A 12,776-nucleotide genomic window follows, 5' to 3' on the forward strand; every position below is an offset into this window, starting at 1 on the left:
ATTAGCAGGAGCATTTATTGTCGACCATTGGGAACTTTGATTGAGATTAACCTTAAGCCAAAATTGTTGGTACCAACCGTTCTCAAAAGGTGTCTAGCCATTCATGTGTTGTTTTTAAGAGAAAATCCTCTTTCTTCATTTCTAAAGGGAAAATTTTCAAAGATAACGGCTCTATTCTATTTCAAGTTATATTTTCCCCTAGATAAGCAGCCAAAATCAATTGAAGAAGGGTTAGAAAGCATATTGAAAAAATTCATACTCTTACTCTTCTCTTTTACTCTCATAAAGCTTCTAATTGTAATCATTTTGGAGACCTTGTGTGCATAACTTGTATTCTCGACCTTAAAAAGGCAATTTGATATACAAAACTTATTGTAAACAAACATTTGAGGGTGAAATCTCATATAACTAGTGTAATGGCCCAACCTCGAACAAACTACGTGTAAAGAACATTCAAGTGTAATGGAATCTAGGATGGTTGGCTTGGAGAAATAATTTTTGTGTTTTACAATACACAAAAATTATATATATGTTGCATTACTCATAAAATAAAGGTACAAATGGATGTTAGAAACCCATCATATCCCATCCATCCTCACTAGGTTCAAAATATATAATTAATTTTAATTAAAAGTTAAATAATTAAAAAAGAAATATAGGAATCCATGAGTAAGAGTAATGTTTGTACATTCAAATCAAGTTTTATCTAATCAAAGGATAAGTTTATCGATGAAAGATCGGATAAACTAGTGATATTAATATGATATAATTAAAATTTTATAATAAATTTATTTATTAATAATATTAAATCATTTATATTTTCAGTCTAGTGGTGTATAACTCTCTAGGCCGAGTGCTTAGATTTGAGTCACTTCATCCTCATTTTCAAATAAAAGATGTTCACATCACTAGTAAAGTTTGGATTAATCTAACCAATCACTAAAATCAGTTTTAACCTTCCATCATCAGCATACCAACCAAGTAATCCAGTAGTAATATTAAAACACTAGGTACAAGTAGGAGGGTTGGTATTATATTATATAATAGAAAATTTCCCACTCTTATCTGCTCATATGAGTTTGTTTACACTAACACCCTGAAAACCAAGTCCCTCTCAACTCCAATTATTAAAAAAAAAGAATGCATAATTGAAATTGTAATTTAGTGCAACGCGGCAAAATCTTGATGGGTAATGATAAGCAAAATTTGATAATTAATGTTATTGATTAATACAATTGTGGTGGAATGACCAAAACTTCAACCATCCATGCAAAATGTCAATGTTATTGATTAATACCACTTACCTACCATATCCTGAGATTAAGTGGGAAACGTGTTGCCTCAATGTTAATTTTAATAATTAATTAATTAATTAATTACTGATTAAGAAGCCCATTTTCTAGATGATTAATGGGTTATCATCAGGTGCAACACTTTATTTCTTTAATCACTAAAAAAAAAATTGTATAGATATACATGTTGATATGTTATTATATGATTGAATAATATTTTAATTATAATTCAAAATTATTTAATTGTATGATAACGTGTCAACATTTGTACCTATATTTGTAGTTATTATTTATATATAAAATATTTTAAAAAATAATAATTTTAAGTTAATTGAATATAAGATTAGAATCATTAGATTGATATTTGAGGGATTAAAGAAGGAAGAAAGTAATTGTGATATAGATATCCCACAAATATATATTTGTTTATCTTGGTTTTTAATGAGTAAATATAAAAAGTGAATAAGAAGAAAGGGGTTTATAACATTCCCACTTTGTATTTGGAAGACTTATCTTTTAATTTTGTGGTTCTTGTGAGTTACATTTATAATGATTCTAGGAGGGAAAAAAGATATTTTGAATAAATCACTCATATTTGTTGCTAAATAATTGACAGTTTTAATTTAAAGGTTAATCATTTTTTTTATATTTTTTATGAATATAAAAATAATTATTCTTAGACCAAAACTACTTATCCAAAACCCTTATGTTATTAAAATTCACTGATAAAACTTGGTGTGTTGTGTTACTTACTTGAGTAGTTTCTAATAAGTGGAGAACAAAAAAGGTTACATTAAATAATACATTTAGCGAGTTTGTTTTTAATGGGTATAATATTTTATATATATACACACAAGAATAATTAAAGTGATATATTATTATATAATTAAATAATCTAATTATTTATTTTATTTTTAATTTAAAATTTATATAATTATATTTAATTTATTAATTTATTTATATTTATTAATATTCACCAGTTCAAACATAAAATATACATATGGCTGGTTGAGTATCAATATATATATATATAAACTTCTAAATGTACTTGAAAGCCAAGAGTCATGTTCAGAAATGACTGCTTGAGTGTACCTTTTACATGGCGATTGCTCATAGTCAAACCCAATATCATAGACAATTATGGTAGTGTGAATTAAGCAATTTTTTTTTCTTTTTATGACATTATTTATTCAAATCATAGACACTTAAACATCATGCTATATTCCTTGTTACCTGAAATTTGACCATGGAATCTCTCCATGGAATAAAAGTTTTCAGGTGAGTTTAATTCAATAGCAGCTAATTTCAGAATCTTCAGCTTTTCACCACATAACTAAACACATGAATCCAGAAAGATAATCATGCTTCAGTTTGTTTAACTCATACATAAATTCTCATTAAGAGTAATTCTATCATTTTCTTTATAATATTCTCTCAATTTCAACATCATTGCTTATAAGGATAAATAAAAATCTGAAATGGTTGTGGTGATTCTGATTCATCAAATACCAAGCGTCAAACCTTGCCGCCAGTATTATAAGATGTCACAATACTCATTTTCTTACTAAAGGCCACAACTAACATTACAAAACTTTATCCGAGCAATAGCTTGAGCTTCAGATATCGGATCCCTACAAAATTATTGTTTGATTTTTCTATCATTTCGTGTTCTCTTTCTGAATTCGCGTTTCTCTGAAGAATACTGCTTTTTGATCAACAAATTACACATTGCTGTTTTTAAAGCTTCAGCAGCTGCCAGAAAGACCTTCTCTTCCACAGAAACACTTCCTTGTAACTTCTTCAGCAGTTCCATTCCTCCAGGTATGTCATTATCTTCTAAAACAGTAGGCTCATCCTCAACAGAATCAGGAGATTTCTTGTTCAAACCTGCAATGACCTTCACTCGGGACAGAGAAGAACAATCAAAACCAGGTAAGTTTGAGACGCCAGTCACCATCCACAATAATCCTGCAGATGAACTACTCCCCAAGCTTGTAGGAATGACGTTCTCTCCCTTGATGGAAACTATCTGCAAGAATCTTGATATTTGAGAACAGTAAACTGCAATTATTTCTGATTCAGAATACAAATATCGTAAACTTAACCTCTGATAATCTACAACTTCCTACTATATTATTGCAGAAGCTCATCATCAAAAAATGAAAAAACCTATTCATATAGGCTTTGAGGAATACCCACACTCATGTCAACTAGTAGCTAATATCTCATTCTAGATTTGACCCATGCATGTAAAAACATAGCAGAGTGGCTAAATTAACAGGCCAATGTATGAATAATTAGCATTTTCAAGTAATAAATGAAACAATTCATCCATCAGACACATAGCTAGTTTAATTGCTTCTGTTATTTTGAGGAGTTTCATTACTACTGTAGTTTGAATTTTTACCTTGGCAATAGAAAGTGTTCGAGCAGAAACGTTGCAGCTCAATAACATTATTCCTGGCAAGCTGAATGAAGCAATATATACATGTATGAAGTATTAAAATTACAAACAGACAGTAATAGTTCCAGAAAGCAAAAGTAGTGCACAGAAAACTAACAGACAAAAACTTGCCTCTGAATAGCCACAGCAACAAGCAGACTATCCTGGATTGTGCATAGACCAGTTACAGTAGAACGACCCTCATCATTTCCATCAGACTCTAAATGTCCTGCCTTCATGAAGCAATTACAAATGAAACCAAGTAAGTGAAAAGCAATATTCTGTTAATCACTGACTTTCACCTGACCTCTGATACCAAGACACTACCTACTTCCGGTGTTGTTGAACACAATGTTCACTGATACAATAGGGAATATATTTTCTCAGGAAATATTTAATATTCTGTGAATATGCACAGTAAGTGAATTAAAAATTATAGTTTCACATGCCCTCCGAATTAACAAGAAAAATTTCAGAAACATCAAGGGAAGACAGCTTTCATCTACAACTTCAGGGAAAATTTTACAAGTCAGATACCTTAATTCCAACTTCACAAGTATCAAGGAGAGATCCTGATGTAATATCCCACAAACGAACCTGCATAAGCAATGTACATAAATTGTTACCATACACTTGTACCTCAATACAAAAAAGAACATAAACAACATGATAACTGTCAGCTTATTGATACTCACAGTTGAATCACCACTTCCAGAAACAAGAAACCATTGTGGGTAGTCCACAGTGCAAATAAAGGCAAGACATGACACAAACCTGTCAATAGACACATCAAAGTGAGCATATTAACCTTAGCAATAGAAATTATTATCCACATATATTTAGATATAAAGTAATCCATGCAATTCACATGGTCAATTCGAAGCTAAGTATGCCTCATGTTTGATGCATTTCAGAAGCTGCACAAGATGCAATCAATTCACTCCCAAAGTATCATTTTGAAAGACATTTTTTCCATCTGCAAGCTTCAGGGCACAAGTAGTGCCCATGAATATTAAATCAACTCAAAGAAAACAACAGATCAGCAAATCTCACTCACTCTGTATGGCCAAGGCAAAAGCTCTGTATGTCATGGGCTCCATCTAAAGGCTTTTTGGGGAACAAAGTAACCTGTCACAAAAATTGATACATGTAAAAGAAGTGCAGAGACAGGCTAACTATTTATACCGTTCAATGGGCTAAGACAATTTACACGAATCTTGAAATCTCTATCAGCACTAACAACAAACCGTCCATCTGGAGAAAATTCCTGAAAAAAATTCAATTCAGAAATGAACCAGCATATTAGTGATAATCATGTAGGCAACAAGACTGCAACAACTAACAACTACCCCACCCGAACAGAAAGGGCAAGAAGAGTTTGGGAAATGAAAAAATATATAAAGAAAACTACTCACATGAATGCAGGGGAAGCCCCATCCAAACAGGTTTCTCAAAAGTAAATAAGGAAAACAGGGTGGTGAAAAGGAACCAAAAAAAATTTCTAATGATCTGTTTTTTCATCGAAAATAGGTAAAAAACAAAGGCAGTCATCAATGTTTCTGTACTCCCAAACAAAATTTCATAAAAGACCCACAAACTACTAAGACTGAAGCACTAAAGCCTAGGCTTGCATGAGTTTCCAAAGAAAATTCCATCACCATGTTTAAGGAAAATTGGAAAATTAGGTTCACTTAGCAAAATTTATTGAAGATGCCTAGACACAACCCCAAAATCATATTTGCAGTGAAAAAGAACAAACATAACAATGACTCACCAGACTAGTAATTATACTACAATAGTGAGCAAGCAATGGCGTTGCCTTCTTATTGACTAATGCTTGAATGTCATCATGCCCATGCAGATCCACAACCCAAACCACTCCAAATTTGTCAGCAAAACAAACATACTGACCATCTTTGCTAACGGCAACTGCAGTCACTCTCTTCTCAGAGCACCTGTTACACACAATTATTAATCAATCTTCCATTGTATAACTTCCATCAGACATAAAGTTGAACCATAATTAAATGGGATTAATAAGTGGTGCAATGATAAGAATCTTGAATGATTAAGTGACAGGCGAATGGGTCTTTTGCAGGCAACTACTCTAAGCAAAATGCTACACAGCACCCTAAGAACCCACTTTAGAGGACAATTACTATACCAAGGAACAAATAAAACTTTTTCAGGCAATCAATGTACTACAGCAATCCACAGACATAAAACCTTAAATTTGTAGAATGGGGGTTACAGGCCTTCTGCTTTATTCATGCATGAACTTCCAGTTCAAAAACTTAGTCCATCAAGTTCTCAAAAATCTTTAAACCTAACAAATCTTCATGTGGGCTCAAAGCACTTACACAGAACTAATACATTTCCAAGACTCAGCCGACCATATCTTGACAATTTTGTCATCACCGGCAGACACAAAGAGCTTCCCATCAGCTCCATATCGAATAGCTCTGATAGATTCCTTATGAGAAGGTCCACTAGAATCATCCAGCAAAGAAACTGCACAATCCCCACTGTCAAAAACCAAAGCCATAAAAATGAAGTCAAGTTACACCAAGAAAAAGCGAAATGTCTTATCATTAATTATATACTTTGTTCCCAAAAACATTCAGACTTTTTACGTATACAAGTATCTCATCAAGTTTTCCTAAATTCAAACATCAGCAGAAGTTATCATAACGCAACTATTTGGCTAAGCTGGATATTGAATCCACCAGAAAATTCAATAACCCGATAGTTAATGAGTAGTAATCAAAAGAAAAAGAGCAACCAAGAACAGGGAGATGGTTTACAGGAGATTGTAGACGCGTAGGTCCGACCCGACAGCAACGGCAATAGAATTCTGATTGGGGTGAACAGAAATGAGGGCGGGAGCTACCTCAACGTCGTTGCTGTTTGTTGCCTCTTCCGTTTGAGTTTCCTCCATTTTCTTCTTCGTCCCAGGCGAAGCCAACGGACTCGATTTTAGGGTTTTGGTGGTTTAATAGCTCCGTCACATTAGGCCCTTGTTCTTCAAAGAGAAACTCTATGTTATGCTCAATGGGCCTCTGGAGTTAAATAAGCCCAGCCACCATTTCTTTTTCTGATTCATATCAAATTCTTGGAAATCTGAAATATGCGAATTTGCTCTCTGATGTCTCAAGGCATCAACAAATAAATAACTATATACCAACAAGAGATGAACAAGAATACAAGAAGCTTGTTCTTATGTTGAAATACCCAATACAGAAAAAGTACAATATTTTTTTATGCCGCAACTACATAAAATTACATGTACCACTCATTTTGTTGCCAATCGAATTGATAAAAACCTTCAGTTTTGGCCCTCTAAACAGGAGTAAAAACTAAGGCCAAATATTATGGCTTTACAACAGACAAAACAGGGCTTCCAGCAATATCTTCATTTCTCATATCCAACAAGATGTACGAATGCCTCAACAAAAGTACAAATTTTCACAACAAAGCAACAATTAGAATAGAGAACATAAACTAAATTTTTAGCTGGGTACATCCAAGAATTGTTCCACGACATTTTGTCATTGGAGCTGCCTGGCGCCAGGTTGGTCTCTCAGCCCCGACTGTCAGGACATCAACATTGGACATTGGATTGATATCCCAATTCCAATGATCAGGGTCAATCACCCCACCAATTACATAAATGTCACCGCCCATCCCTGTCATTGCAAACCCAATTCTCCTTCGAAACTCAGATGCCAAAACCACTACCTTTCTCAAATCCCCTTCCTGCTTGCAAATAAGTCCATGGCTCATGACATAGATACAGCCCTGAACAACTGCCATTGGACCTTGGAGCCAACCATAATCTTCAACTGTCCAACCCAGACCCACGGGGTCTAACACTTGCACTGTTGACAAGCCCTTGTGCAAGACATGCATCTTTCCTCCATGGACTAGCCCAGTGCATGCTGAATTATGAGTTCGATGGAGATCAGGAATTTGGACCCAGATATCCTTATCTGGATCATATAATTCTGCTTGAGAAATTGATTTTCGACAGCTGGTGAAACCACCTGCTACAACAATCTTTCCATTCAATGCACAACATGCAAACATAGCACGAGGCACAAGCATGGAGGCACATTGGGCCCACTGTCTTACTACAGGGTCATATGACCAGACTTCATTTGTGGCAAAGCTCCCATCTTGATCTCCAGTCAATGGATCGACAGCATCACTGCCACCACCTAGCACAAACAATTTCCCAGCTGCCGAGACAGCACCAAAGTGTGCAAGTTGCCTGATTTTTGAGGGAAGAACAGGGAGAGTAATCCAGAGGTCTCCTCGAGGGTCATAAAGCTGCCATAAATTCTCAGGGTCAAATGCACACACACATAGAAGCTCCTCTGAGGAACCAACTTCCTGCCGTGCCTTAAACAGTTCCTGGCTACGAATGGCTGCTCTCCAGGAACGAGAAACAAGTTCCAATTTAGGATGGAGGTAGAAGGGAACCCTAGCAAGGCACCTAAAGGCAACAGCGTCTGGAATACCTTCAATAAGTTCAGACATAATAGTCAAAATTTCATTTGTTTCATACAATCTTCACCAAAGATTTGCTACTATACCGATGATAGCATTCACAAACACAACCTGAAACATAGAAAATACCAAGCTATGAGAGATCCGATTAGCAGTTATCAATATTTAAAATCATAATATTACTCAAGGTATCCTTGAATACTGACAAAAATTGAATTTCACAGCATTTATTTAAAATGGCATAGACCACGTTTAAGAGAGAACAAATCCTTCCAAATTATAGTAAAGAAAGTCCAGTCTCAACCATCTATAAAGAAAGTTAAACTAGAAATTAAGAAGGAAGCAGATTTGAGGATAAAGCCTCATTACTTTATTATTTTTTATTCTTATTAATTCACATGTTTATGTTACAAGAACAAGTGATTAAATCAAAATTTAGAATTCCAGTTTTCAAATTTCAATAAAGTTTCAAAATCCAAATTTAAGCCAGATGAATTAACTCCAAAATTGTGATTTTTTTTTAATGCATGATTTAAATGTCGCAAGTTCTTCAAATCCAACAAAATGGGTTTGTTAGCATAAAAAAACTTGATACGAGCCCGTGCAGATGCGAGCTGTGTCTTGGGGTAGGCATGGCAAAGCTTTTGTAGGTGCGGAAGCGACTCGGAGACGTGCTTTGGGTGTAAGCACAATGTTTTGGTGAGCTGGGCACCAATCAGGCAGCATTTGGCAACTTTAGTGTGCAAGAAATTGCACTTAGCCAGCCAACTGAAAGCCCACCAAGCAAGAATATCCAACAAGCAAGCAATATAACACAAGGACAGTATAGAACACAATAACAATTTACAGGAACAATCGTCTCAACCTATTTATTAACATGAAAAAGGAAAGAGTTTGCTGATAAATTACATAAAAGCCTTAGCTCTCACAATGCAACTCACCCTCTCACAACTCGCTAACAAGCTCTCACACTCGCATATGAGAAAACAGCAAAATTTCATTCAATTCTATCTACACTTCATGGTGAGAATATAAAGATCATGGGCAACATAGCATCAGAAAACTGGCAGAAAGGAGGTTAATAAAACTTATTGTAGAGTCTAGTTCACAAAGTTTCAAGCACAAGAAATACCACATTGATAACTTTAGGGTGCCTACTGCACATAAAGAAACATATTATTACAAACACCAAGAGCCAATCAATAACTGGGCCAATTGGATCTGAAAAGAGACAGACCTTCAAACCCTAAATTTGAAGTAAGAAACAGTACCAAATTCTACTGCTCAAGACTCCCATATTCTTGATCAATAATCAGACTTCAGGTTATTACAGAATCTTCCAAGTGGGAGCACATTGTTGGTAATATTAGTATAAACCTTTAAATGCTAAATGTATTGTTCAAATATAAAACAAAGACCACAACTAAAATCTGATGCGTTATAATGGAAGTTAAAGCCATACAAGGTATATATCGAGATAACATTATAAGTAACATGAACTTATAGCATCTCATCATTCTCCATAAAACCAAAAAGGAACTAAATATAATAATTGTTTTACCCTTAGAAAGTAGCAAGAATATGGATAGGCACATTCTATTTTCTTTCTATCACAATGGCTCATCATATGCAGTATATTCTTTCATACCAAAATACAGCGTGGAAAGCCTCCCAATCAGTTTAATTAAATATTTCAGATTCAAAGGAACTTTAATTTTCTACATTCACCTAGACTACGGCATCACCAAGATAAGGCCTACAAGCTGGTTAAAAACAGCTAAAATTAATCTTACCAAGCAGATTAAGCATACATATTCAGTGAATAAAAATTATAATGAAAGAAGGAAAAAGAATACTGGTAAACAAAGAAAGAACACTCAAATTGCACCAAACTGGTAAAGTCATAGGCTAGATCAGATCTTGCCATTTATGAACCTAAAGTAACCAAAATTCTAAAATTATAGATGGTTATTACTTCTAACTAGGGCTGGATTCGAGCCAAGCCGAGCTCGGCTCGGTTCATATATGGGCGCTCGAGTTCGGCTCGAGCTCGGCTAAGGCCGGCTCGTTTCGGGCTCGAGTTCGGCTTGGCTCGTTTTTCGTTATCAAAACAACATCGTTTTTAATATATATTGGTCAAAAAGACATCATTTTGTATAAAAATTTTTTTAAAAAAAATCTATCGAGCCAGCTCGAGCTCGATCGAGCTCGGCCAAGCCCAGCTCATTTCGGGCTCGACCGAGCCGAGCTCGAGCTGGCTCGGCTCGAGTCCAACCCTGCTTCTAACAAAAGAATTAAGGCATTTGATACTGATATTGAGACTTCCGATTCAACATTAATACGCCATTTACATATAAGAATAAGTCTCTAGTCTTAGCATTCTTGGCCTCAAATTTATGAAACATTCGGATTACACACGTATCTGAAATTTGAGTAAACTATAATTCGCAAAGCTTATATGGAATAAGGTTCCAAGTAAAATAAAAAATACAAACCCCATATGGTACTATTTTCAAGGGAAAATTCTAAGGCTTTAACTCCATTAATAGCGTCTTTGCTAAAATCTTTCTAACCTAGAGCTTTGGAATTGGTACCACATTCTTCATAAACCCTTTCTTAATAAAAAAATCACATGCTAACAAGAAGTTTTCCATGCTTCAAAACATTAGACTAACCCGAAAGATCCAATCAAATTTAAGTTTCATGAAACCTCTGGGAAGGGCCTCTATAACCTAACAGTTCTATGTCAAGAAAAGAGTTGTTAGCCAAGGTTGGCTAACATGTAACTCAGCATACCCACCTGAAAGTACACTAAAGAAACTATAGCTGCTCAAACCCAAAAAAACTCATTTCTTTACATTCTTTTTCCTTTTTTCTGGATATCTTCTCTCAGTCAGTACAATCCCTCCAAAATTACTCCATATGATCTCATATTATTTGTTGGAAAATCAACACAAAACTTATTAAAAGGCAAGGAAAATTGAGATTAGAACTAATGGTTCAAAGTTCCGGTCTGAATCTCGGTTCAAAAAACAACTGCGAATGACAAGCATAAGACAACATTAAAGCACAGAAGTTACAAGATGAAGTCCAAGCACACACATTTACAACCGAAAAAGTTTGTTTTGAAATAAATTCTCCACATGCAACTTTTCCACTGGTGATTTGACAAAAATGACTCTGCACAAATGCATAATTTGTAAAGACAAGAATGTTATAACTTTTCTCCACAAAATTTAACTAAATCAGCACTGACCCATGATCCCTTTAGCTTCCAAAAATCAAAATCAATCAAAAATCACAACGCGAAACGCTTCACCAAAATTCAATTATTAGCAAACGAATCAACAGACACAAAGCTTTCAATTGAATTGGAAATTGATGCCCACAGAAAGATACAATAAAACCCTCCATGCCATCCATTGTCCGCATAAATTTCACTCGTAATTGAACATACAAATAGAAGACACTCAACAAATCAAAATTTCAACTAATTCAGACAAAAAAGTATAAGGCTAAAATTAACAAAGCAAATTAACTTAAAAAAATTGCCTATAAGAATAGAGGCGGTAGAAAACACGAGTCCTGGGGCTCCGTAATTAAGAAATGGGAAATTGAAAAACGAATAGAAAGAAAGAGTTGGTGGTTCGGTTTCAGAGTTAGGAACCTATTGACTTTACAAAGAAAATAAAAATTCACCTTCTTGTTGTTGTTGGTGGTGGTATTGATGACGATGACGATAAGCTTGGGGCTTTGTGTATTGTGTTTAACCTAAAACAAACAGAATGGGCATGGGGGATATTCCAATCCTCAGAATGGACATGGAAGATATTCCAATCCTGGTCGCTTCATGCACCTCAGGTCCGGCTGCAAAATGGCACTTTCGTGATTATCTTTCCCTTCTTTTTTTTTTTTTTTTGGTTTTTCCACTTTCTTCCTTCCCACGTAGTTTGCACGTGCTTTTATAAAAGGAGTTTACTTCACCTTGGTTCTTATCTTCTTACTAGGACGATACGTTGTCGTTTCGGCTGATGCCACTACTCTTCTTCGACGGGGACACATGAACCCCCCACCGTGGGCCGTGGCTTTGGAATTAGATGATGAGATTTAGATTTTATACATGAAGGAAGGTATGTTAAAATTACTGAAAAAATATAACATTTTATGACATAAAGATAGAAAAAATAACTACAATTTTTATACACAAATTACCTGACAAATAAAAGAGGAAAACTTGGTGATAAAAGATATTTAATGTTTAATAATATTGAATAATACAATCAGTATATAGATATCACGGTGGTATTCAATTGTAACAAGAAGGCAGGCCAAATAATTTCAATAGAGAGAAGAAGAAGAAGAAGAAGAAGAAGAAGATATAAAGGGTAAAATATAAGGAAAGAGAGTATATAAAGTTTTAAAATAGTCATTAAGAAAGGTAATGTTCAAGCTCGTCTCTGTTGGACTTCTCTTAAGCAATTTCTAGAGGAATTCATATTTTGCAGAAGGCAAGGGGATGAAACAGCTCTTCA

At 34.7% G+C, this 12,776-nt stretch overlaps 2 protein-coding genes across 4 annotated transcripts; both read right to left on the reverse strand.

The window, feature by feature from the left end:
* Positions 1–2,758: 2,758 nt before the first annotated feature.
* LOC123223267 (tRNA (guanine-N(7)-)-methyltransferase non-catalytic subunit wdr4) lies at positions 2,759–6,819 on the reverse strand. The gene is made up of 10 exons (XM_044646404.1): positions 6,540–6,819; positions 6,096–6,260; positions 5,510–5,690; positions 4,946–5,002; positions 4,793–4,863; positions 4,431–4,509; positions 4,273–4,332; positions 3,868–3,968; positions 3,700–3,760; positions 2,759–3,321 (listed from the first exon to the last, which is right to left on the reverse strand). The coding sequence occupies exons 1-10, from the start codon at positions 6,671–6,673 to the stop codon at positions 2,932–2,934; spliced, it is 1,299 nt and encodes a 432-aa protein (XP_044502339.1). The 5' UTR covers positions 6,674–6,819; the 3' UTR covers positions 2,759–2,931.
* Positions 6,820–6,893: 74 nt separating this feature from the next.
* On the reverse strand, positions 6,894–12,192 carry LOC123223268 (F-box/kelch-repeat protein SKIP30-like). Of its 3 annotated transcripts, XM_044646407.1 has the most exons (3): positions 11,944–12,192; positions 11,045–11,149; positions 6,894–8,355 (listed from the first exon to the last, which is right to left on the reverse strand). In XM_044646407.1, exon 3 carries the CDS (start codon positions 8,272–8,274, stop codon positions 7,237–7,239), a length of 1,038 nt encoding a protein of 345 aa, XP_044502342.1. In that variant the 5' UTR covers positions 8,275–8,355; positions 11,045–11,149; positions 11,944–12,192; the 3' UTR covers positions 6,894–7,236. The 3 variants fall into 3 exon arrangements, with proteins under 3 accessions (XP_044502342.1, XP_044502340.1, XP_044502341.1); XM_044646405.1 differs by lacking the exon at positions 11,045–11,149 and having other exon boundaries at positions 11,944–12,190; XM_044646406.1 differs by lacking the exons at positions 11,045–11,149; positions 11,944–12,192 and adding an exon at positions 11,797–11,937.
* Between the last annotated feature and the right edge of the window lie 584 nt (positions 12,193–12,776).

The sequence above is a fragment of the Mangifera indica genome, chromosome 8 (assembly GCF_011075055.1).
Source record: "Mangifera indica cultivar Alphonso chromosome 8, CATAS_Mindica_2.1, whole genome shotgun sequence".
Taxonomy (NCBI): domain Eukaryota; kingdom Viridiplantae; phylum Streptophyta; class Magnoliopsida; order Sapindales; family Anacardiaceae; genus Mangifera; species Mangifera indica.

What these genes read in the sequence shown, in the direction of transcription:
- LOC123223268 (XM_044646407.1), bottom strand. Translation starts at nt 8,274, where the DNA reads ATGTCTGAACTTATTGAAGGTATTCCAGACGCTGTTGCCTTTAGGTGC.
- LOC123223267 (XM_044646404.1), bottom strand. Translation starts at nt 6,673, where the DNA reads ATGGAGGAAACTCAAACGGAAGAGGCAACAAACAGCAACGACGTTGAG. An exon ending in CTGGAAGTGGTGATTCAACT is followed by an intron (nt 4,333 to 4,430) that starts GTGAGTATCAAT and finishes TTGCTTATGCAG; the next exon opens with GTTCGTTTGTGGGATATTAC. An exon ending in CTTGTGAAGTTGGAATTAAG is followed by an intron (nt 3,969 to 4,272) that starts GTATCTGACTTG and finishes TGCTTCATGAAG; the next exon opens with GCAGGACATTTAGAGTCTGA.